Source organism: Gordionus sp. m RMFG-2023, chromosome 3 (assembly GCF_954871325.1).
Source record: "Gordionus sp. m RMFG-2023 chromosome 3, tfGorSpeb1-WG-v2, whole genome shotgun sequence".
NCBI classification, from domain to species: domain Eukaryota; kingdom Metazoa; phylum Nematomorpha; class Gordioida; order Chordodea; family Parachordodidae; genus Gordionus; species Gordionus sp. m RMFG-2023.
The window spans coordinates 10,883,502-10,910,190 of NC_088777.1; the positions used below are offsets into that span (position 1 = coordinate 10,883,502).

General features: G+C 27.5%; 2 protein-coding genes across 2 annotated transcripts; both read right to left on the reverse strand.

The window, feature by feature from the left end:
• Positions 1 to 1,664: 1,664 nt before the first annotated feature.
• LOC135926047 (uncharacterized) lies at positions 1,665 to 19,200 on the reverse strand. The gene is made up of 4 exons (XM_065461712.1): positions 18,801 to 19,200; positions 5,707 to 7,217; positions 4,249 to 5,585; positions 1,665 to 1,891 (listed from the first exon to the last, which is right to left on the reverse strand). The coding sequence occupies exons 1-4, from the start codon at positions 19,137 to 19,139 to the stop codon at positions 1,725 to 1,727; spliced, it is 3,354 nt and encodes a 1,117-aa protein (XP_065317784.1). The 5' UTR covers positions 19,140 to 19,200; the 3' UTR covers positions 1,665 to 1,724.
• A 5,216-nt stretch (positions 19,201 to 24,416) lies between these two features.
• On the reverse strand, positions 24,417 to 25,377 carry LOC135926718 (uncharacterized). The gene has a single exon (XM_065462650.1). It carries the CDS (start codon positions 25,375 to 25,377, stop codon positions 24,442 to 24,444), a length of 936 nt encoding a protein of 311 aa, XP_065318722.1. The 3' UTR covers positions 24,417 to 24,441.
• Between the last annotated feature and the right edge of the window lie 1,312 nt (positions 25,378 to 26,689).

The following is a 26,689-nucleotide window of genomic DNA, read 5'->3' on the forward strand; positions in this document are numbered from 1 at the left end:
TTAATCTAAATTCATTGGATGCGCCATTTTAAGATCTTATTAATACCTTTATAGGATTGCTATCGGATTTTAAATACCTTAAATATTGTGCGTAATAAGTTTTATATTATAGGAGAAATTGAGGCTAGTCGTTTAACATTTAGATAAAATTATCAGAGATTCTAAATTAATTATCATACAACAACATTTAAAAACTCAACTAGCTCAAACCATTACTTATATACTTAACAAAATAATATATATATTTTTATCTCATATTTATTCTGGATAAATATTATTTTTGAAACTATCCACCCCGAATCTGGGACACTGGGAGGGGTGGGGGAGGGGGTCAGTCGATTCAAGGGATTTATTAGTCTGTTCTCAGGAGTAAAGTATTATTATATTTTATACACTAATGTTCTGATGATTTAGTATTACAATTAAAATTTAAATAATAAAAATAACAATTTTGAATTTTAAAAATTATTAATAATTTATAAAAATGATTTATTTTTCCTAATTTAATGGATTTCTGAAAATAAATAAGCATTAAATTTTTTTTCCTATTAGCCTCTATTACGAGTCCCTGTACCTAAAAAATATTTTGTCCCCGATAGGTTTAGGCGGGAAAAAAAATTAATTTTTAGGTTTTTAAACTAGATATATCATTCTTAAAACCCTATCAGATATCAAAAGAGGTTGTTTTTTTTAAGCTTTACTTTAATTTAATCTTCATTTTATAACTAAACTAAATTTTAATCTAAAAGATATTATTCTAAATTACATTTTTAGATGGAATCGTGGACGTTTAAATTTATCGTTAATGAATAAATTTTAAGAATTATTGGTAAAGTTAAGGAATAGGTGGAGCCCCACTTCCATTGCTCAAGGTTTCTCCTCTCGGACAATGAGAAATTCCCGGTTGTGGTGTTTAAAGCGACTTATGAAAATCAGCCTTGATTTTTCATTTTCTTCCTTTCTTAAATATCTTATAATTTTGATATTTGTATTTTTAGAATTGATTATAATTTAAAATGACATCACTTTTTTTTTTAACTTTTATTTAAATTCATTCATAGTCATACTCATAATGATTAAAAATAACGATATAACTGGAATAATATTTTGTTTTATTGACATCGTTAAAAAAATGGTATTTGTAAATTTTATAAAATATCATTTGGAAGGAACTGGACATTGTCGTATTTTATATTATATTATAATATAAAACTTTAAAATAATTTATATAAAATTTTTTTTTTCAAAAAAAAACAGATTTTTTTTGCTTTTTCAAAAAAATACAACTGCTTTATGTTTGATTTTGGTAGCCCTACTTCTTTTTTTTTTTGAAATTGAAAAATAAAATAAAATGATAATTAAATTTCAAACCAAAAAAAAAAATTAAGGACAAACAAAAAATGATGATTTTAAAATGATAATACATAAATTTAATATTATAAATTATACAAATTTTCTTTGTAATAAATAAGGAAGATTTAGGTTAAGAAACACAAAGAGAATATTAATTAAAATTTTTAAAAATAATTTTAAAAATATATTTTTTTTTAAAAAAAAGAAGAAGTTAAGGAAGTAAATACATTATCTACCGCCACAAAGTGTAAGTAAAGTACCTGTTGTCTAAAATGATAATTATTGTAATATATTATATCGTTTAAAGATTATCGTAATAATTAGGTTAGGTTCAAGGGTAAAAAAAAAGGGCATTTTAATTAATTTTTTTTTTATATTTTTCTCTTTGAACAATCGTTAGGAGGAAATAAGATGTCTCCAGGTAGCTCGGACAAATGGCAGTCCATTGCCATTAGCGATCTCTTGGATTTGGTAGGGTCATATCTGCATTGATAGTAGACACCCGTGTCCTCCTGATTAAAACCTTTACAATGACATTCTGATAAAAATAGGGATGTTTTTAGTTTTAAATGATGAAGATAATTATAATAATATATATGATTTTACCTGTAAATAAATATTAGATTGACCCATTAACCAACATTATATTTATTTTTTCTAAATAGAAATTATTTCAGTATTTAATAAGTAACATTCGACTATTAAATACAATTTTTTTTAAAAATTTTAAAATATTTAGAAATAAGCAGTAATAAGTGAATTGAATTCATGTTTAAAAATAAATTCTTGGTTTAAAAATATGTATTCTAATTGTTAACTTATCAAATTTTTTTAAATATTTGATAAGCGTTTGTATCATAGGAAATTATCATTTAAAAAAATTATGGAAATATTACAATTAGATCATTTTATGTAGGGGAGATCGGGGCATATTGAGTATGGGGGAACGTTAGGTCACTTCAGTTATAATTTGAGCTATTATTTTATAAGATTGGAAATTTTAATCTAACATAGATAATTACGACATACATGATTGGCTAAAAAAGATTTGAAAAATATTAATATTTATAGAAAATGTGTTTTAGTATACCAAAAGTAATAAGAAATATTTGGTGTTAAAATCTTAATAAATAAATTAGGAAAGTTTAAAACCATATTTTTTATCTGACAAATTTTCAGAATCAATAAACAGGAATTAATATGATTCTAAATGTTATTTATAAAGTTAGTGGGCTCGGTCATGGATAGTCGTAGTATAGTTAAGACACGCTATTTTAGTTCAATTTACCATTTACTATTTATGCGGAATTACAATAAAGGAAAGGAACATCTTCTATACAGCAGATTATGGAAAAGAAACATCAGTCATAAATTTATCATTACTTACAGGTAAGATTATTTATATAATTTTTTTTTCCAGTCATGGGTTACTTTATTTGAATATTTACTGTATATATTTTTTTACACTCCAAAATCAACACTTATTTGTTATGTATTATAATATTACCTATAGAATCAGATGTGTCATAGTTTCTAGTCTTACTGAATTACCGATTTTAAATTATTTATTTAGATCTCTATTTTATCGAGTGGTTCAACTTGTCTCAACGTACCGCATGATATATTTGGGACAAAAAAAATTTTCTTTTTAAAATCAATTTTTTTAAAATATATATTAATTATTTCAAATATCCTATATACTTTTAGGACACATATGTTTTAAACTAAACATAGTTACTGGCTTATATAATTTACGATTTCGTTTTATTAATTTTTTTAGTTAATATAAAGCGCGATTTTAGCAAAGCCCGAATATTGTTATAGAACCTGCGGTAGGTAAATAGTCTCGTATTGAAAAATTTTAGGCTTCATTATAAGATACATTATTTTAAGCTGACCCTATACAAGATATTTATTTTAGTTATCGAGACTTAGCCTGTATTTAGATTCGTTTTATTTTAACCAATTTATGGGACTATTTTCCGACGAGCGTTCCGTAACAATAACTCTTCATTTTACTCAAGGACATCACTAAATTGAAGCTTCTTCATAATGGACCTATATTTAATAAAATGATTTATATATAGAGCCATTTGAATTTTTCCTATTTTCTTCCAGATAATGTTGTTAAAACGGCTAAACCAACATAACGCAAACTCCAGAGATTACAAAAATTGTGCCCATAGATGGCACAAAGGTTTGGACAATTATTAATGAAATCTAGAGGCTTACGTAAATAAGCTAAAATATTGGGTTAGCCGTTTTTATAAATCGAGTCGTTTAACAATACTTTCAAGTAAAAATACGATTTAAAGTTTTCCGAATGTGGCCACATTTGCCTTTATTAATTTATATTTTTTTTCCAATGAGATTTTTAAAATTTATGATTAAATTTTATAGGTATTTTTAGTTAAATTGTTTATAGATTCCCTTCCCCTTATTATTTGTAATTCGAACTAACCTTTATAGCTTGCAAAAGAACAAAAAAATTGTAACATATTCATAAAGATTGATTTCGTTCATCCCTTCCCCCGTGAAATTTAAAACTTCCTAGTTATAACAATAACTTAGTTGATTGAGGATTTTAAACATATAGATATTACCAAAACAAGCGACGATATAATTATCTAGATAAATTTGAATTTAATAGCCTCATTTGTAATTCTTCTGAAATCCAAACAAACTGCTCACCTTTACCTCAAGGTTAATCATAACAGAATTTTAACTGAAATATAAGTGTTCCTTTGAACTTAAAGTTACAAAATTTAAAATGAAATCAGAAATTCTATCAAAATAGGACACATTAATCAGACCTAGGGACTACTTTCTTTTTTTATATAGAGGAGATGGATAGATTTTTTGGGTCGTTATGAATGAATGAATAAAATAACTTACTTTGAATCTCAAAAAATTCTTTTTTCATGGTCGTAACCTCTGGGTAGGGTGGTTGATTGGCTCGCGATTTAGAAAGAGCTTGAATTTCTCTCAATTGGTCTCCATCGTATTCATCCGGATCCAAATCAAAATCGGGAAAATATTCTGCCGCTTCGTAATCTTCGTTGTCCATTGACTTTGGTTGAAATTTTTTGAAAATTTCAGAGGATGATTGAGTGGGTGATTTTATGGCCGACCGCGATAGTTTTTTCATGAACATAAAAGATTCCGGGTCTATATTCTCACGAGCTCCTTCAATTAATTTCTTACCAGGATAATACAAATAAGGCGACGTAGCTAAAAATTCTTTGACCTCTTCCATAACTTTGTTAGTTTCCATTTTTTCTTCTTCTTTCCCGATAACTTTTGATGTTCTTGCCATAGGAAGATGTGTGTCGAACGTTGAATGATCTCCTTGGATATTAAGAAGCTTAGTGTATCCTTGGGTTACTTTATCCAGATCATCCTCTGTCGTTTTAGGTGCATGTTCCGCAAAGCCCAGGTAATCATTATATCTGTGAAAAATATTGGACACGTCTTCATCATCTCTAGCACCTGGGAGTTCACTCCCGGGAATATTTTCAGGTTTTCCCAGATAATTTTCGATAGATTTACGCCTATCCAAGAAAGATAGGTCGGAATGGTAAATATGCCTACTAGGAGTTGGTCCATCTAAGGAACTAACCCCAAATGATCCATAGGCTTCCGCTGTCTGGTATTCGGGCAAATTATCTTTCCTTAATTCGAAGTCATTAGGTGTTTTAGAAGGATTCGAGAATTCTAGAAAGGATTGGGAATAATGGGATGTTGAATTTATATCAACATTTGCGGCATGGTAATCACTAGAATGTGGCTCAGTCCATTTTTCAGTATTAACTGCCTCTGTTGATTTGGCGGTAATTTTTACTGAGCTAGATGCAAATATATCACCTGACGTTGAGGCGAGACGTGATTTGTATTCTTCAAGTCCATTAACATTAGTATAAGATTTTATTTTGTTAATGGTAGAAATATCAAAGTTGCCCTCAACTTGGTTCGGTTCAATTCTGTTGATCTCAATTTCCGGGCTAGTATTAGTTTTAAAGTTGTCATCTATATCAAATGGATGCTGACTGTTAGTGGCAAAATGATTAATACTTGTATAAGGGATATCTTCTTGTTCGGTTTCCAAATTTTTTATTATGATAGTAGTTGATAATAGTTTCGAGGAGCTCGTTGGACTCTCGGTCGACTTCTGTGTATTTTTACTGCCAAAGCCGGTTATAGGAATTTCACTTAAGATACCCAGGTTATTTACGCTTTTTATCATCATTTTGTAAAGAAACGAGTAAATTAAAATTACACTGGAAAAAATATTGTGAAAATTGTCAGATAATTCGAGTAATCAGAAAAATATTATAGAAAATATAAAAACAAAACCTATCTCGTCCTTTCGTAGTTATTTGTGTGGCTAGTTTGTGAAGTATAGTTGAGCCTTGTGCAAAGAGAGTCTCTTTATGCTCATCTCTAGTCTGTGTCACCGTAGAATAATCTTCTTCCTTTGTGTCGATCATCGGACTTGTATAACTAATATTTGACTTATTTTCCAAAGGATTCTTCAAACCTTCGGTTCTGTTCAAGCCTGCCGTTACATTACCAATGTCGACTCCCTCAAGGGATGAACGTTCTTGTGGTTGGCTAAATTTAGGGATAGAAACGCGGGATCTAGGCAGGCCGTATTTATAACGATTCTTGAGCAAGGAACGGAATCCGTAAAAATTATCGTCACCCTTTCGTGAAAGGTCTATAGCCAAGCCATAGAGAGATCTGCCCTTGACACCTTTCGCTCCTCGTCTGATTGGTTTTTTCAAGTCACCACCTTCTTTCCTCATATTTTTAATGCTAGCAAGTTCGATTTTCATTTTCTTGTAGTTGTGTTTCATATCCTTCTTCCTCCGTATGAAGCCACCTTTCGAAGAATTTCTAGGATTTCTGGCCCTTGGTTTTAGCCCCCTTTTAATGGCGACATTTAATATATCGTTTTTAATGATATTGTCATTTTGATTATTCTCAGTGAATTTCCAGTCCTTTTTGGATTTTTTCTGTGTTTTCTCGTTGCCACCTTTTTTTGTGTTATGTATGTTATCATCTACTAGGATACGTTCGATATTCCTTGAATGCGCTAATATCTTAGCTGGCAAATCCCTCCTTTTCCGACTATGTGATCCATCTCCACTTTGGATTTCTACGTACATGGTTAAATGGGCTGGCGGTAATGCGTTCGGTGCATCTAAGTTTTCCATTCTTACAAATTGGGTAATTTCTCTTTTCTTCCGTCTTTTCTTAGATATAGAATTACTTATAGACTGGTCTATGTTTCCCGTCCTTGAATTTGTAGGCGGAAGCTCTTCATATTGTTCTACTCCGCCTCGCTTTCTGCTTGCTCTGGGGTTCCTCATTTTAGATGCATTAAATATTAGTTCATCATTCGAGTTTAACTCTTCATCATCCCTATTATTCATTTCTTTTTGGGTGTCTTTCGACATTTTATTCCGGCGATCGGTCAAATTTCTTTTCTTCCGCCTTCTCCTGGATATGCTGTTACTTATGGACTGGTCTATGTTTCCCATCCTAGAATTGGTAGGTGGACGGGGATCTTCGGAATCTTCAACTCCACCTCGTTTTCTGCTTGCTCTGGGAATTCTTAACATCTTAGATTCGCCAAAAGTTATTTCAGGATTTAGATCTAACTCTTCGTTATTATCTCCTTTATTATCGTTATTATTCATTTTGTTGGCGAAGTTCTTCAAGTCTCTCTTGCGCATCTGTAATACATTCAAGTGAAAATCATATGTATAATCAGGTTCAATGTAATCCGAGATTGTTTCCGAAAAAAGCTGATCGGCAGAATATTCTTGATTACTACCGTATTCGTTGTCAGCGGAATCGACCTTTTTTAAAATTTATTTTAAAAAAAAATTAAATCTTCCATATTTTTAGGTTAGTTATGTACCATAATTATTGTTAAATATCCTAAGTTAGATATATACACACATTCTCTAAATATTTATGATTGTAACTTTATAAAAAATTTTCTAATTATTATATTTTGGATAACGACGCAGAGCGTTGGGCATTATTGTTTTAGAATAACAGGTATGGCTTAGAGGCTAGTGACTTTGAAGAGGCATAATACAATACTGGTTCAATTCCATCAAAGTCTTTTTAAGTTCGAGATCGGTTTTGGTTGTAAGACTGGATTCTATATTATTGTGAAATTTGTTTTAGAGAAAATAGCCTTTCAATACCAAATTTGAAAAGAAATTACAAAACTAGAGGACGTGAAGCGGGCTGGCAGATATTATATTTTAGGACAGGACATTTGCTTTTACTCATGGCCTTAAAATAATTATATGCATAATTTTATTTGAATATAGATGTACCTTTACTAATCATACTTTAGGCTTTGATTAATATTTCTTAAACTGAATGTCTGGGCACTATACGTCATTGCATGGGTAATGTAGCAATGTATCTGGGGCTAAATAGTAAATGACTATAACTTTTTAGCCTGTTATAGCTAAATATCTTAAAAGCTGTTATCAAAAATGTATTTTAATGCATTATGTGATTTAGAAGTTGTCACACCTTATATCCTAGATGAAACAAGGGTGTGGGGGTGTTTCTTCGATGGCAAATTATCTTCCCACACTTCCTCACCCACTCTTCGCCAAAAGATGAATATAATTAATTATCATAAACAATAATCTTTTTCTTTTTGAAAATAGGTATAAGTTAAGAATTTTTAAAAATGGTGACAAGAAAAGCTTAGGTAAAATAGAAAAAAAAATTCTGTGCATAGTGTATAATCAGATTTTCAAAATGGAAGAAGGGAATAGAATGGATATAATACACAAAGTGTTCGGAATAGTCCTCAGCAATTTGTGGCAATTTCCCATTATATAAGCTTATATTATTTTTTATTTGTATTTTAATTTAAATTTATACCTATATATAGTTATATTCATTCAAAAAAATTAATATTTTTCATGGTTTCAAATTTATATTTAGCATTTTATATAATGAGCTTTGCCCTCTAATCCAGGTATGAGACTAAATCGCAAAAAATTGATCGCCAATAAATTTTAAATGGCTCCAGAGAACATAGCAGGTTGGAAGCTAAGTATTTTTAGTTTTGTAGGTTAATGCCCATTGCATCATTTAATACAAATAATAAAATCAGTTGAAACAATCAGAATCCTATCAAATGATTCCGGTACGTACGCTCATATTTATTAGTCAATTTAGGCATCGAATAATCTTTCAAATAATTTTAAAAAATCAGGATGAACTTTTTTATAAATCAAAAAATATCAAAGAATTAAAAAAATAAATAGAACTAATATAAATTGTCAAGATACAGATCTCCAAATTAGAAATATTTTAGGTAAAAATTTTTTTTACTCTGATAGCCCTCCCTCTTCCTGGGTAGCCCATGAAAGTCTCTGATATGCAGCGGAACTGTTTAAAAAAAATATTTGGTGACATACATGAATTTGCTTAGATCGTGAAGTCATTTAATCGTAAATTCATCCATTTTTCTGATTGGTCCATTTAATAGCTGTAAATTAAGATTATAGCTTGAATATTCTTATTGATAAATAAATACGATTATACTCCTCGTTTGCCGAAAATAGAGATTATATTCATTATAAAATATCAATTTATGAAATATAATTTTTCTTTTATTAATTTTATTTTTGAATTTATAATTAATAAATAACATTTAAAAATCTAAAAAACAGTGAAGTTCGCGTAAAAAAAAGTGCTCGAGGTAACTACTGAACATATGGTGCACAGTCTATAGGTTATAGACATGGGAATATGCATAATAAGGCAATATATGTAATTATAAAATTGTCTTAAATTTTTAGGGTATGTATTTTGCACAAGTTGGAATACTTTTCCAGAAAAATCAGATTATTAAATTTAAAAACCGCGTTAAATAAATGAGTATTCAAATTATTATAGAAAACATGTATATTTTACTTTTTCATTTTTTTTAAAATTACGATGAAAGATAAAAATACGAAAAACATGTTTACGATATTTATCAAAAATCACTGTTAAGTAATCGCAAGAAAATGTTAAAAAATATTCAAGTGATAAAATAAACATCAAAGGGCAGGCGCGTACGCAGCGGGGGGGGGGACAGGGGGACAAATCCCCCCCCCAAGCCAAAAAATGCAGATGCCGGATATATTTTTCAAAAATATTATTGTATATATTAATTTATATTTGTTAGTATTTATTCGTATCTCATATTAAATATAAATTTTATTACATTTATTATCACATTCATAAGTTATTTTATCAATTAATTTCGATTTCAAGTTTTTCGGCGTAATATTTACTTATTATTTTCAAATTTTTAGTGGCTTAAAATTTATCTACCATTTTCAAATTTCTAGTCAAATAATTATTATTTCTGAAATTTCAAGTCCAACAGGGAAAAAAAAATTGCAACCTTGTCCAACGAGATAGAGCCTCTTCCATCAAGCACTAAAAGCTATTAAGAGTTAGAAGAACCAATTATTACTGAAATATCACAATGGCCTGAAAGAAATATTTCCTCAGAAACAAGAAAATTATTGGATTCAAAGCTTATTTCAACTTTTATTTCTCATTAGAATGTATTATTGAATTATACAACTATTTTAAATATTACTTTTCAAAAACATGACATTGATTTGATTAAGAAGATGAGAATAGCAGAGAGCATTTTATCAGAACTCAAGGAAAGGGCTAATGTTGATGAAGAATTTCATATTTTATTGTTGAGTCTAAAGCAGAGCTATACGTGTTTAATATTTGTCTCCCTCGACTTGTAGCAAGGCAAGCTCATCGTTAAAACATTAATATAGGATCAGTAGAAGAGTATATCTTAAATACAGATACATTTATAACCCAAATAAATGAATTTTTAATTCATCATGCAGCACTTACTAATCTGCAAATATTACTTCCACAAAAGCCTTCCCAACCTTTTTCAGATGGTGATAGAAAAAAAAATGTTTGTTAGATTTTTATCATGAAGATGTTAAAGTATCGATGCCTTACTAGCTGAATAACTATGTTTATAAGATTAACTATGGTTGATATAGTCCCCAAAAATGCTATGGATGCTCTGCATTATTTCAAACACATTTTAGATTAAATTCCCAATGTATTAAAAGGGTTTATAAACTCTTCCCATTAGTAAACTAATGAGAGAACACTCTCTTTTTTAAGAAGAATAACAGAGGCCTGCAGAAGTACCATTTTCAGGGCACGGCCCGGATTTTTTTTAAAGATTTTTTACGACCCGGCCTGGGTTTTTTTTAAAAAATTTTCAGGCCCGGCTCGGCTTTTTTTTTTAATTTTCAGGCTCGGCCCGGCTTTTTTTTAAATAAAATTTTCAGGCCCGGCCGGGATTTTTTTAAAATAAATTATATTTATTTTTGATTTTTATAGCTAATAATAACGATTTCAAATATAGGCTATTTTAAAAAATACAGCCTGGCCCGGGTGTTTTTTTTAAAAAAATCAGTTCCCGCCCGGGTGTTTTTTTGAAAAAATTTCGGGCCCGGCCCGGGTATATTTAAAAATATTAAAATACTGTCCGGCCCAGGGGCCGCCTGCAGGTCTCTGAAAAACATACCAAGAAGTACAACATGTGAAAGTAGATTGAAAGGTTTGGATCTTTTGAATTTTCATAGGCATTTGACGACAAGCAAGGATGAGATAATTGAAAAATTAGTTCAATCCCAACGAAGATTGGATCTTACATTGTAAATATATAACATACAAAATACAATTATTCCTAAGAAACTTTTTGTGTAAAGGCTCAAAAAACTCAAATTTATATTTTGGGTCATTTAAGTGATTCTTTACATATAATTTTTTTATAATTCACATTAATTTAAAATTGTGTATAAGGATTAGTTATTAGTCCTAATAAATTTATGCTTGATATTTTTAAAAAACAATAAAATTTCTTAAAAAAATTTATTATCCCCCCCCCCCCCCCCAGACCAAATTCCTGCGTACGCGCCTGTCAAAGGGTATAAGAATATGAATCTGTAATGTATAAATTACAATAAGATTATATTAAAAAAAAATATTAGATAACAAATATAAAGATCCCAACAAATACCTTATAATAAAATTTATTTTCTCATAAATAATTTTGTTAGTTATAAATATAAAATTCTATCCGCTAGATGACGTCTTTAAAATATTTTATATTTTTATCATTTAATAAATAATTTTTTTTTGAATTAATCAAATTTGCCTTATTTTTCCAAGTTAAACTAAAGCATTTAGGAGTTTTATAAACTTAGTTTACCTTTCTTTTTAATAAATTGGGGATTAAGATAATCAATCTTTACGTTTGCACGCCATGAATTTATAACATTATCTTCTATATTCTGTTTAAAAAATTAGTAGTCGTTTTTAAATTTTGCAATTTTTATTGTTTATTACTACTTCTAATATATTAGACAAACAATATCATAGTAATTTCCATATTATTATGAAGATAATTTGGTTGGCTAGTTATAAATTTTCGTATATTAGAGACAAAGTGAATAAAAAATTGTTCCTTAATTAATGGATCCAGGCATGAATTATTAAAAGTTATCTCTTCTAACAATCTTTAGCTCCAACTTACCAACATTGGGCTTCCTATGCTATTGGAATCCACCTTAATTACACGATAACCTTTTCTTACATTTGCTCTGTCTGCAGAACTTCTATAGACAGCAAAAGAAGACGCAGTTTACACTCCAGATCGTGTATAGGTCAAATCGTCAGACATAACAAATACAATTTCTTGATCCAACGAGCTTTAAAATCCGCCCAAATACCTGCAAACCTAAACCACAAGGACAAATTAGATCAGATGAAAGCGATCTGAAGGAATCACCTTGTACCTATGGAGGGGGCCATAGCTACCCTTAAAGCAAATTATTTAAGCTTCAATTAAAGTTTGCTAACCAAATAAATTAGCTAGACTCTCCCTTCCTTATTCTTCTTATTTTACATTATATTTCATCTTTATTTTTTTTTAAATTTTGGATTTGTTCTCTTTGTGTATAAAAAATTGTTTTTTTTAAACATAAATATTTATAATCTAAATTTATCTTATTCTAAATTTATTAAAATTAAAATATAATAAAAATTTATTTTAGTTTTTTTTAAAATATCTAACAAGTCCTTAATTCCTGCAACAGTTTCATGCATAAGCTCCACCATCTCCAAATAAGACTCATCCGTTCCCAAAAAATAGATTTTTAAAAATTTTTTAAATCTTATTATACAAACGTAATGTTGTTAAACGGCTCGTTTTGAGCCAATTTTTAAAAACGGATAACTCAATATGTCATCCAGAAAAATACTACGCAAGCCTGAAGATTTTGCTCATAGAAGGAACAAAGGTGTAGACATATATTAACGAAATCTTGATGCTTAGGCAATATTTTTCCGGCTAAAATATTGTGTTAGCCGTTTTAAAAAATCGACTTAAAACGAGCCGTTTAACAACACTAAGAAACAGTAAGGAGGAACAAAAGAAGATATTTATTTATTATGATAGTGCTTTTTATTATACCGAGGTTAGCCTTTTGGGGCTCGCTAATTTATATAAAATAACCAAAATTATTAATGAATCCAAAACCAACGAATCACACAATTTTTAAATAGGCGAGCGTTAGCAACATTAACCGAGTAGATTGGTGGGCGTGCGAACTATTACAAACTTTTATATAAATTTAAATGGACGTACTCCATATAATACGGGGGAAACAGGACATTTCTGCAGTTGTTTTGCTCATTTAAGATATAATTATTATTTAAAACCATGCATTTAATATAATTGCATACAATGAAATCCCTAACAATTATTAATATACAATGCCCGGTATAAATTACATAAAATCGATACATTTTTTATGCATTTCATTTCATTTCATTTTAATTTCTAATTTTAGTTTATCCTCTATTTTTCAATACAAATCTAGAATAAAAAAATATTTAATTTTCGCATATATTAAAATCATTAATATAAAATAAAATATTTTTATATATAATTAAAATGATTAAATTAAAAGAATATCTGTTTATTTGAAATTAATTAATTCCGAATTATTTTACAAACAACAAATTCAAATTTAATTCATGGTATGAATTATTTATTTTAGTAGATAATCCTCCAAAAACGCCATGGAAGTATTTGTATACTTTAAAATATATTTTGAATCTTTTCCAAATTAAATTTTGTCAACAATACCAATTAGTAAAAACATAAATAAGAGAAATTTTTATTCATTACTGAGAATAAAAATCTAGCTCAGAAGAACGACATCAGAAAATCGATTGAATGCAAGCTCCTGATTTAATCCCCAATACAGATCTACTTATGAAAAATTGATGCAATCGCAAAGATTAATTTCCCATTTATGAACGATATTTTGTTTAACTTTTTAAATCATCATAATAATATTTAATTCTATATTTTATTGTGATTTACTATACCTCCTAGAGCTTAACAATATTATATTTCTTTATCCAAATACAAATTGATCAATTAACATTTACATCTATAAATAATTTCAACATGCAAAAGAAAGGTAAATATTGTCCCTTGCGGGGATGACATTATATAACATATTCGCTTTTAAATATTTTGTATTTTCCAATATTTTATTTGTGTTGGAGATTGTCATTCTTTTGGTCCTAATACATTTGTTTCAAAAAAATTATCCTCTCATCCCTACTCCCCCCCCTCTCCAAATCCATGGCTCGCCTGCCCAGTCATTTTCAAAATTCAATGGTAGTTGCCTTTTGAATGTAACTTGTAACTCTAATTTATTACTTTACAACAATATTATGTTATCTGATGCCATATTTCGATTTTATTTATATTTCGAATATTTACTAATAATGGCGTCGCTAGGAGGTTTAGGGTAGAACTGTAAATTATCACTCTTTTTAATTTCTGCACTCTCAGTATTTTACTCCTCGAGTTAGTTTAAAAGTTAAGAGAGTTTTTTAAGCAATAATTGTGGGACACATATTAATTATATATATTTAGTTTATAATTATAAAGTTCTATCTATATATTTTTTTTCTCAAATTAATTATTATAAATTTTAAGGGTTTCTGGGTTGATTTGATACAAATCAAATCAATTTATTTTGGTATTTTTTTCAAATTATATGATGGGCAAGGCAAAAACCATTAAGCTTTCCAGGAAAAGGATATAGGATTCAGAGGTTTTTAAAAAAAATTGTATACTTAGTTTATAATAATATTTAGCTTAAGCCTCTATTACTTCTATACAAAAACCAAGCCTGTCTAGTTTAGGCACCGTTGGAATTTTTACCCATTAATTGCCTAATTTATCAAGACTTTTTAATTTTTTTATGCCATATCAGGAAATAAAATCCATTAAGATTTGGGATCTTTTAATTTTGAATTATTTACTGAGGGCAAATAAAAATCGGATTTGACCGAAAATGTATTCCAACATGTACAGAGCATCAACGATGCAGATTTCAGACTAATATGACTAGAACTTTTGAAGTATTTTTAATTTATATAAAATATTATATAGATTTTTCATATAAATTTTATAAAATACATAAATATTTATGGTAAAAGTTTCTAAAATTTATGAGATAGATTAGATATACTTACACTCGCTGGAATGCATTCCCGGTCAAATCCGAATAAAATTTAGAAATCTCCTTCAGTAAATGTTATATAATTTAGATGGAATCCGAAGGGATTAAAACTTTAATATTTGATAAGAATCACTAAATTTTTTATCATTTACTGAGGGAGATTTTTAAGTTTGAAAAATCTGATTTGACTGGAAATGCTTTCCAGCATGTACAGAACACTTATCCTATAAATTTCGTACAATTATAGTCATTGACTTTTGTGAATTTTTTAAAAATTTATATAAAAAATCTATATATATTAATACCAATTAAGAATACTTTCAAGGTTCTAAAAAATTATCTGAAATTACAAAGTGGATGCTATATACATGTTGGTATACATTTCCGGTCAAATCAGATTTTTCGAATTTAATCGCGCTCATGCTTTAAAAATTGAGTCATCCCGAATCCTAAATAATTCCATACCCTATTACGACATTATAAAATGCTTGTATACAAAGCATGAATAAATATATAGGCCTCTATAAAGTAGGAATTTGTTTTTTTATGGTATTCATTCACATATATTATAAAATTTTATCATATTTGTAAAAATATTCATGTCAAATAACAAAATTAATAAAGAAAACAAATATAACGAGTTTTCGTTAATTAAAAAATATAGGTTATTAAATTTCTAAATTCTCATACTCAAAGAGAATATGCTTTAAGGATTTCATATTTCTAAAGGAACATCTAAAGAAGATATCAAACGGCATGCAAATAATAATAATAATAAATTAATGAAATAAAATAAAATAAGATGTTATCTTCGATTGTTTATTTGGTTTTTTTTTGGAAATAATTATGTTTTCTTCTTTTTTTATTATTACAAATTTGCGACTTTGCCAATATCAGATATTCACCTTTTGTCTATATCGATTTACTAGGTGTATCGAGCCATATCACCGATATCTATATGTAGATGTTTAGGCCACTTTCAAACAGATCATTTTTAAAAAAATTGCTAAAAACGTGCTTAGGAAATCTTTTTGAATTACTGAAAAAAAACAAGCGCAAAAATTATTAATTACCATATTTAATTTAATCATTAGTTTTTTTTAAAAATTCTTTTAAAAATTAATTATTAGTATTAATAAGATGTAATATAATTAAAATGAAATAAAGTTTTAAAAAATTATGAGATTCTGGATTGAGACCCGACAAGCATTTACCGTATTTTGTAAGAGTTCTTCGATAAAAAAAAATGGGTTACGGGTTCGGTTTTTAAATCTTTTAAAAATAGGTAACCCTAATCCGGGTTCGGTAATTCAGGTACGGTTATTAGTAAATTATACAAAGTATCGATCGAATTGATGAGGTGTACAAATTTATTTTGTAAAAAATAGGAGTGCAAATAAAATTTCAATAGCTCCTATTATTTTATTATATCCAAAAAATTTGAAAAACGAATTAGAACAGTTGTATTTAATCTAAATGTATCAGGAGTAAAAACAAAAAAATAAGTTTAGACGTGATTTAATTTTTTTATATAAAACTTTTATCAAATCATATAACGACAAAAATTTCTGAACCCTGTCTTGTCCCGGGTTCATGGGACACGTGTTCAATTCCGAATTTATAAACCTAAATATGTTGACCATGTTCATATAAAGTTTCGAAAAAGGTTGCGAAAATGAGCCATGCGGGTTCGTATCCTGTTTGAGAAGTTTTTTCTTCAGATAACTTCCACAAAATCGGTTAAGGTGAGTACTGGAAAGGGAAATACGGATTAGAGGTCTGCAATAGGATTTTTAGCCCATCCGCCTACGCCCTACTTTGGGCATGCGTGGTCTGGTGTTGCGGACGGGTTGAAAAAATTTTAAATAATGGGCGGAAGTGGGCGGGTGAATTTTTTAATATTATTCAGGTGAAATGAGCAGAACAGGCTTCAATTTATTGAAAATAATAATTTTATTTCCATAATATTGCATATTATATATGTTTATTTAAAAATACAATATAATAAATAAATAAATAAATAGCCAAACCAGCCATTAAAATAATTTCTAAACATTGGGTAGACAGGTGGGTTAAACGAAATTTATATAAATGAACGGGCGGGTGGAGAAATTATTAAAAAAAAATTATAAGTGGGCGTGTCAAAAAAATTACAAAACAACGAGTGGGCGGGTTTTTAGCAGACCTCTAATAAGGATTAGGTTAGGGTTATATATTAAAACAATTGTCAATAAATAAAAAGGCTATGGCAGATACCGATACAATTTGGTATCACGAGTAACGGTTTCTGATATAAATTATTTTAAATTAATTTTGAAAAAATTTCAATTGGCAGAGAACCCCTCCGCTTTTGTTGTAACGTCCCTGGTGGCAGGGAAAATGGAAATTATGATAAATTAGTTTTTTTTTAAATAATTATCTATATTTTTTTTTAATTATTAATATAATTTATGCTAAGAAACCTTATAATGCAATAGATTATGAATTGTATATGAGCTAAATAAATTTTATTAATTTATACATCAATCTTATCTTTTACATATAAAAAAAATACTAATCCATAAAATATGTTTTTTTAAAAAATATTTCAAATTATTATAAGTATAATAGAAAGAAAGTGATGAAAAACTTTCAATTTTTTTTAAAAAAATAATAAAATTTTATTGTCAAAAAGATGAATTTATGATATTTCTATCATCGACTATTTGGTTGAAATTAGGTCATCAATATTAATAGTTGTAATAAATTATTTAAAGCGGAAAATAAATAATTAAAACAAATTTTAAGCCATGTTATGTGCAAAGAAGAAGAAAAAGGAATGAAAATGTCTGATTATATAATTTATTATTATTAAATATCAAAAACATGCTGAACCATCCTCCTAGAACCCAGTTTAAAACTAACTGAACAATTTTTTGAACAATTACAAACCCGGGTCGGGCCTTATTTTTTCTTTACAAAACCCGGGTTCGAGAACATTTAACGATTAATTAAAATTATTCGATTATTATCATTTGGAAAATGATGGAAAATCCTATAAATGGGATTTTAATATTCATTTATTACTTTTATTTTCAATTACTCTTTAAAATAATTTATAGCATACAGCCAAAATTAATAAAAATAACGAAATTTTAAAAAATTTCTGACCAGTCCTAATATTAAAAATACACATGACGGGCCAAAAATATTCAAAAATAATCGGGTTCAGGAATTTAAATGTTTGAAATCCGGGGCTAAAATTTAGATGCTGTTATAAAGGAAAAAATGAGGAGTAAAGAATAAAGTAAAATATTATATTTGATCACTCGCTGCTTCTCAAACCATTCGCTCTAACCTTTTGTAAAATTTTTATTTAAAAAAATTATAAATTGTTATGGTTATTCAATTATCATTCCCAAACTAAACAATGAAAAATCTTGTCTAATTAGGAAATTAATAGTGAATAGCGTTGATCAATTTGAAGTACACTTAATTTATGGTAACATTAAAGCCTTCGATAATAATACATTTGAAAGTGTCTATAGATTTAGATAAATCTTCATCCTTTCTTTCATACCTTTCCATTCATACATTCCCCTACATATCTATCTCCTCCTTTCTCTCTTTTTTTTTCCCTTCCTTTACTTCCTGTAATTCTATAATGCTTTTGAGACCGTAACAATTATGATTTGAATACCAATTACAAGTTTTAAAATTATGACAATCAATTTTAATACACCCAGACCATACACTACTAAGTTAAAGGTTATATCAATTTTTCCCATATTAGATGATTTTAATAAGATGGTAAGAAAAAGCTTCTATTACTATTAATTTGTTATAATTATCTCCAGAATTTGTTGGCTCGTTAACTGAACTTCCTTCTTTTAAAGCATCATCACTTGGTAGTGTTACCGGAGCGCTGTAATTTTCAGATGGAGCTTGAGCAAAATAGTTTTCGTATATGGCGTTGGGTTGTAATTTTTTTTGTAATTTGTACACCATTCCATTATTATCATCGATACTGCTCATATTACGATGAGATGATACTTGGGTAAGTGTCAATAGGAAGGCCAACAAGCAGCCAGTTATCAAACCCACAACAAATGAGATTATTATCAAGGGGTTATTTTTCTCGGATTTTTTCGCTAACATGTGATCGTTCATAATAATATCGGATATATGTTTGTCGTGTTTCCCAAAATGCGAATATTTGAATAATGAAGAGTCGTTTTCATTTGATTTGTAAAGTTCTTTTTCCTTCACCATTTTTTCCTTAACTTGGTCACGGACTTGAGTATCAAAATGGTCATAATTATTAGGTGTCATAATTCTTCTTTACATGTATTTTTTTAAAAAATAATACTTCTATTTTTAAAACAAAATATTTATAATTATAAATATATAAATATTTTAATATTAATAAAATATTTAAAATAGTATTAAAATGCTTATTTTTTTTAAACAAAAATTTTGATTAATGTGATTTTAAATTTACAAGTCAAAACCTCAAAATGGAAGAAGAATAACCTAAGAAGTCCAAAAAGTACAAGTTAAAAAAAAATTTGTCAAAATTTCGGGGAAAAAAATAATAATTTAAAAAAAAAAAAATATATAATAATTTCAATAAATTTTTTTTAGGCCTAATAGCTAAAATAAAATATATGTATAATTTGTAAAAATTTTATTAAGTATAATAAAAAAAATGTTATTTTAAAGAAATGTATATCGTTTAAAAACTTGTATATGACCCATATAAATTTCTCTTGTAAATTTCCCTTTCTTTTCATTTTTTTTTAAAAAAATTTGATCAATTTATGGTCATTTTAAAACGGCTCTTATAAATAGAGAAAAATAAAAAAAAAATTTTATAAGAGCCTTTTGACTAAATTGTGCTTATGATTCGATCGGTTAGGATAGATTGCGTCTCAATTTATGGCGTCAAATTATTGTAGAACATTTTTGTGTTCAGGTACAGAAACGAATGGAACTACGAAACTAGAAAATTCATTTTAATTTACTGAACCATAACCAGATAACTAAGAGAAATCGGGGCCTGTTAAATTACTTTTTTAAAAATTGTCTATAACTTCCATAAGTTTTTATATCTCAGGAAGGACTATATAATACATCAATAGATAACTACATTTATTATTGGGTAGTATTGCATCCTTTTTTTAAATTCCATTTTTTGTCAAGTGTTGATTTTGGCCAACAAGAATCAGCCGTGAAATCAGTCAAACCATCTTATGGGGTTAAAAAACGGTTCAATCTCCTTCTCTGTAAGGGATAAAGATGTCATTTTCTAATTTTTTGGATTAATATTTATGGAATAATTTTAATATTTTATTATTAAAATTATAACTATGCCAAGGAACTTTACACACCCTAAGTCAGTGACTATTTTACCCATTAGCCCCAATTAAATTTTATTGTCTCTCCTATAAAATCAAAATTAGAACAAAAATAAAATCTAATTCAAAATTACCCCCCCCCCCCCCCAATTTTATTGACAATATTGCGACATACTTCCCATACCCACCTCCTGTAGTAGATATCCACGTACTACAGAATAAAATTTACCAAAATTTATATAAAAATTAAATTATAATTTTGGTGCAAAATAATCAGACAAAATATAATAAATAAAAATTTTATAATGATACATAGATGATTCATAATATCATAGTTTGGCAAGCCTCACTAGCACTCTCTTTGCTAATCGTAAGTAATATAATGTCAGAGATACTATAACTATTCGTTAAACTCTCTAATTATAGAAGAAGGTTCAATTTTTGTTTAAAAATTTAAATAATGTAAATCATGATCTCGTCATGGAAAAATTTTACAAATTTGCTATCAAAATTTTATATCATAAATAAGTTTTTTAATATTTAAAATATTTTCAAAAATCTTTCATAGGGATTTATATGGGGGTTCATGGGAATATTTTTGAACCCGAGCTTGTGTTTAGGAATATTTGAATTGTATATAAAAAAATTTACAATGGTATTTATATCATAATTAAAATACTAGGCATTACTTTGGTATAAACTTTTTATTTTATTAATTAGCAAAATATATTATAAAATACAAAGCATATTTTAAAATACAAAGCATAGTAATTTATAAATTAAAAAATTTTATTGAGACGTATTATAAAGAGTTTTTAAAGATCTTTCGATGTTAACCTATATTAAATATATTTATATGAAAATATGATAAATTAATTTGGGTTGCAGGAAAGGCAAAAAATATTTTTCATAAAATATAAAAATCAGGGTGCTGCAGTTTAGCAGACTCCCAAAAATACAAAATATTTTTCTTCTTATCCAATCCTTTAAAATCACCATACAGTAATTATCATTCAATACTTTTATCTGAGTTTAAGTATTTTATCCTGCCTTTCTTTAAGCTTTATCAATATTCTAAATCATCTTGTACAATAACTTCACCCAAATTATTATCATCAGATGTGGATATGGGTTTAATCTGACTCTATAAATTAACAAGATGCCTTTTTGTTCAAATCTTAACAAGTAATACTATAATAATATTTATTATACGTTTAAAATTAAATAAATTAAAAAATCTCATTTAAATTATTAATATTTGTAATTATACACATATATTTAATTTTAAATATAAAATTCAGTTAACCTAATTGAACCCGGGTTTAGAAAATACCTCGGGTTCAGTTCGAGTTTTTAGAAAAAAAATGTTCAGATTTTGCTCAGATTCAATTTTTTTTAAAAAACCCCGGGTTTACTGCTCTGGGCTTGGGATCGGTTCGAACCTCTGGTTATGACTAGTAAGCTTGTATTTAATAATATCCCCATGTGTCACCTTTTATAAATTAAGGATTATAGCAGATAACATTTGTATACTTTAATTACATTTATTTGACATCCGTATGATCAATCATTTTAGTCTTTAGCCCTAAGTTTTTTTTATTAGAATATATGTTAGAAAAATATAAATGAATATTTTCTTAAGTACTTAAAAAAAAATCAGGCCAAATTCAGGCTAATGCTAAGAAGAAACGTGTTGATAAAAGAACAAGATATAGTTTATGAACATGGAAATAAAAATATAAAGCCTTATTTGGTTTTGTAACAGTTCTTTTACATTAGAAAGAAATTATTCCCCTCGAATTCATAGTTGGGCAAAGCTATGATGTTGCCTTAAACATGAGTGGAAGGATCATAGGACAAGCTTTGATTAGAGCTGAGATCTCAAAGGCAGCTATTTGGTGGTATTGTCACGATTAAATCTAATCATTGTTCAATTATGCATTAAAAACCTTTTAGAGATCTTAGACTAGATTGACTTGTATTTCAATGGTGTGAAAAGATATCCAATGCTCAAAGCATGTCAAAGTGATGTACTAACAAAATCGCAACGATTTTTACGCATCAAGAATACCACTCGATAGTATCTTATTGGTTTAGATTTAAAATGTTTATTTTACATTTATAAAGGCTAGCTATCATCATATAAAGCTATTGTAAAAATTTTTGTATTTTATAATATCTTGATGGCAGCTTTGAAAAATTTAAAGGATTCTGAAGATTTTGCCACTTCTACCATAGCGAGTTCTATTGTTTTTGGAATAGAAAATTTTTATTTTATTTTATCACTTTGTGTTTTAGATAAAATATTGTTGATAACAAGCCTGGCTTGTACAAAATTGCAAACCATTTCGAAGTATATAGCGTTTGCAATATATCAAATTCAATTGACAAAAGATTGCCTGATTAGTTTGAGAAGTATAATTTAAATTATTATCTTATATTATTTTTTAATCCTAATGGATAATAACACTGAATTTGTGAATGTTTTTTCAAAGGTACAAGGATGAAATGGAGAAATCTGCCTTTTGATTTTGTTTTCACGAAAGGGAATGGCGGATAAGACATTCGTTAATGATATTCTGTGAAATTTACCATTTAAATTCAGGTAATGTTTTTGAAAAAATGTCTAAAGATTTGTCAAATACGGAGAATCGTAAATTTATTTTATTAAAATATTTATATTAATATATTATTTATCTTCTTCTGATGATTTTGAGACTTATGATTCAAACTAGAATTCGTTTATTTTACTTTAAAAAATTTCTGCTTTCCCTAATTTATCAATTTTAAATATTTATTAACCATTCCTTCCTACCACTGCATGTACTGCCAAAGAATAATCACTTGTTTTTCAGAGGAGGGGTACTTTTAAGAGAGGGTATTCTGCTTAGTGATCTGCATCGGGTCTAATTTATCAAACCCGGCCCGAAATATTTTTTAAAAAATTTGCCGGCCAACCCTAGAGTTTTGCTGGCCCTGCCCGAATTTATTTGAATATAGGAATTAATTTTTATAATTAATCAAAATAAATGATATATGGCGTGTAGTTTCAATAAATATAATCAAATATTTTTATTTTTCATTTAAAAATTTGACATAAAATTTATAAATTTAGATATATTAAAAAATTTCCAAAGTCCGACCCAACGAATTTTAAAAAAATATTAGGTCCTGCTGAGCTCGAACCCGATTTTTTTAAAAAAAATAGGTCCGGCCCAGTCCAAAGCCCGTTCAGGCTGGGCTAACTTTTGGAGATCTCTAATTCTGCTTCCATCGCTCAGAAAATGTAGGGGCCATTGTTACCTTTTTGTATTTTACCTCAGACTCAAGATTTTAATTTGAGTATCAAAGGAACTCGATATAAAAATAAGAATAAAACAAAATGAGATCAAATGAATCTGACATCTTCTCAACCCTATTCTTTTCAAAAAAAAGAAAAATTAAGATCCAGGATATAAACTTTTGTTAATAAAAATTGTTTTTGGATTTAAATTGCAATGAGGTTAATAAAAAAATGCTAGAAATTGTAATTTTGGAATTCCGCTATAACTCTAAATTGCAGATTAAGTTTTTTTATGGTCTCATTTAAATTTGTGTTATTTATTAATAATAAAATTATTTTATTTATTTATCTTATGTTAAGTAAAAAAAATATTTTTTCCTTCGAAAGATAGACCAATAGCAAAAGGATCTAAATTATGGTCCTCTTTTTTTAAAGGATCGACATTCCTAAAAATATAATTGACGTGAGATTGTCTATAATTTAGCTCAGTACATAGGTCAATTATATTTTTTAAATAAAGAAAACTATCATGTCTTTTGTTACTTAAATAAATTTTATGTCATTTTTACACAAATTTTCAGCTTATACCCTAAGTACTTGTTTAAAAAGAGGATATGCAGTCCCATAAAAAGCTTTATATACAGTACAGGGAATTCATTCAATGTATTCATTTGATTAAATATTTTTGCTTAGTTACATTATTAAAAGAAAGGTATAGTTTAAAATACTTTAAATGCTGTAGTTTGGAAGGCATTTTATTTAAAACTTCCTATAAGATATTGATATAATCTTAATATGTACAGATTATTTAATAAGGAACAATAAATATATATTATGAATTATCATTAATCCACAGGCGATATAAATCAATTACATGATTTCCAGGTAAATTAGAACCTGCTATATTATTGTATAGTGATTCATCTAACTCTATCCTTTCATACAAAAATCCCCAATATTCAAAATAATGGGCAAGTTGGCGTGAAACACCATTATAAAAATAACCAAAATTCTCTGAATCTCTACGTTGGTATGTTATAAATATTTGCACATTTTTATTACCTAATGCTAAATTTTTTAATGTATACATGATATCAGTATAATTGTCCCCATCATAAAAGATATCTGAGGCTAATATTACATCAAATTTGTGGTTCTCTTCTTTTGCACTTGTCTCATCATTTGTATTTTTATCATTTAATTTTAGGAATATATCTCCCCAAATTAAAGGCATTAAATATAAAGATTTTCTAAGAAAATTATGTGACAATTTAATAAAATCAGAGAAAGTATTACAATAATATGGAGTAATATTGTTTGCATCTAAGTTATATAATGCATTTTTTTGAAATATATTTGCATTTATTTTTATATCCTGAAGATCAGAATATTTCTCTGTAATTCCCTTTGATATGCCATCTTTCAAGTAATTTGAGAAAAATTTAAAACTTTTATAAAAATAACACAAATTTTTTAAATCATTTTGATTATGCAACTTAAAACAGCTATCTGTAGACAATATAATATTAGCTCCAAGTTTATAAGATAATATTGATGGCAAAATTGTAGTTCCACAACCTAATTCTAAAATATTTTTATTCTTTACCACATCATTTAAAACTATATATTGCGATAAAACTGGAGAACAAGGCCATATATGTGATGAATAATATATTGATTTATCTCCATCAGCTTTATTTTTATTGTTTTCATTTGTACAATCATTAAGATTGTATACAATTTCTCGAACCACTATATTTATTTCCATTTGGAGTCTATTATAAAATAGGGGATGGCATATATGTCAATCATATGTGAGATGTACATATATTTATGGATAGGCTGCTTTTATATTAAATCAACCAGATCGATTCTAAACTCGACCCCCTGATTTTAAAAAATTTTATATTTATATTACTAAGTAAAAATGTAAAGTTTTACTTTTCAAATCGGTTACTTTTTGAAATATGTCCATCCTTATATAAGCCAAAATTTGAAAATACACTCAAATTTTAAATGTCTCAATAATAATTATAATAAATACTAATTTAAATTTAATTATATAGCTCTAGAATAGCCTTTTAATACGATATATAATTTATTTTATTGAAAATAAGTCTATTACCAAAATCCGGAAATAGCTTAAAAATTTTTTTTCCTTTTAAATTTCTTTCGCAGATAGATATTATACTCTCTAATATTTGTATAAAATCCTAAGATCTGACGAATAGAGCCATGAGCTATTGCACGTTAAAATTAATTGTATGGTTTATCTAATATAATAATTTATTTTTATAAAATGAAAACTATAATTATATGAAAACTAAAATCCTAAAAAAAACTCCTATTATTTGACATTTCTTTGAATATTAAAAAACAAAAAAAATGTTACCAAATTGTACTATGTTATTATAAAAACACAAGGCTCCTTAATTTGGAAGCATTATAAGAAATCTAAAACACAATTAATATGTTATGATCTCGACGGGTTATTTCGTGGATAATACAAGTTAATTCTAGTATATCAATTAATCAAAAAATTTGCAGTTCTTGACGCAAAGGTTTCAATAGTTTTATACTTTTCTAAGCGAGAGGTTACTCAGTATAAAACAAAACACTTTAACCTATAAAGCTGTGAGGATAAATTTGGTATCAAAGCTGAATATTATTTTTTCAACTGCACATGGCAAATTGCGATAGTTTAGGGGTATTACTAAGTAGTTACCTGCTAGAGAAAGTCAGCAACGTCTTTATGATAATCATATACTGACATTTATCAATTTATTTAATTGCGGGAGAATTAATGTCCCGGAGATTCATTAATATATTCGTTAGAAAAGTTGAATATATAAGCAAGAAAACCAATTTCAAGAATAGATTTTTAACAGCTAATAGAATTCCCAGAACACAAATATTTCATGCAATCATTTTCATGAAAGAAAAATGAAAATCAAATTTTATTCAAATTATAATTAACATGTTTATTATAACATTAATTTGCCATACATGCATTATAAATAATTAGCTAAATAATTCTAAATATTTTTATAATTATATTTTTTCTAAAATAGCTAAACTTA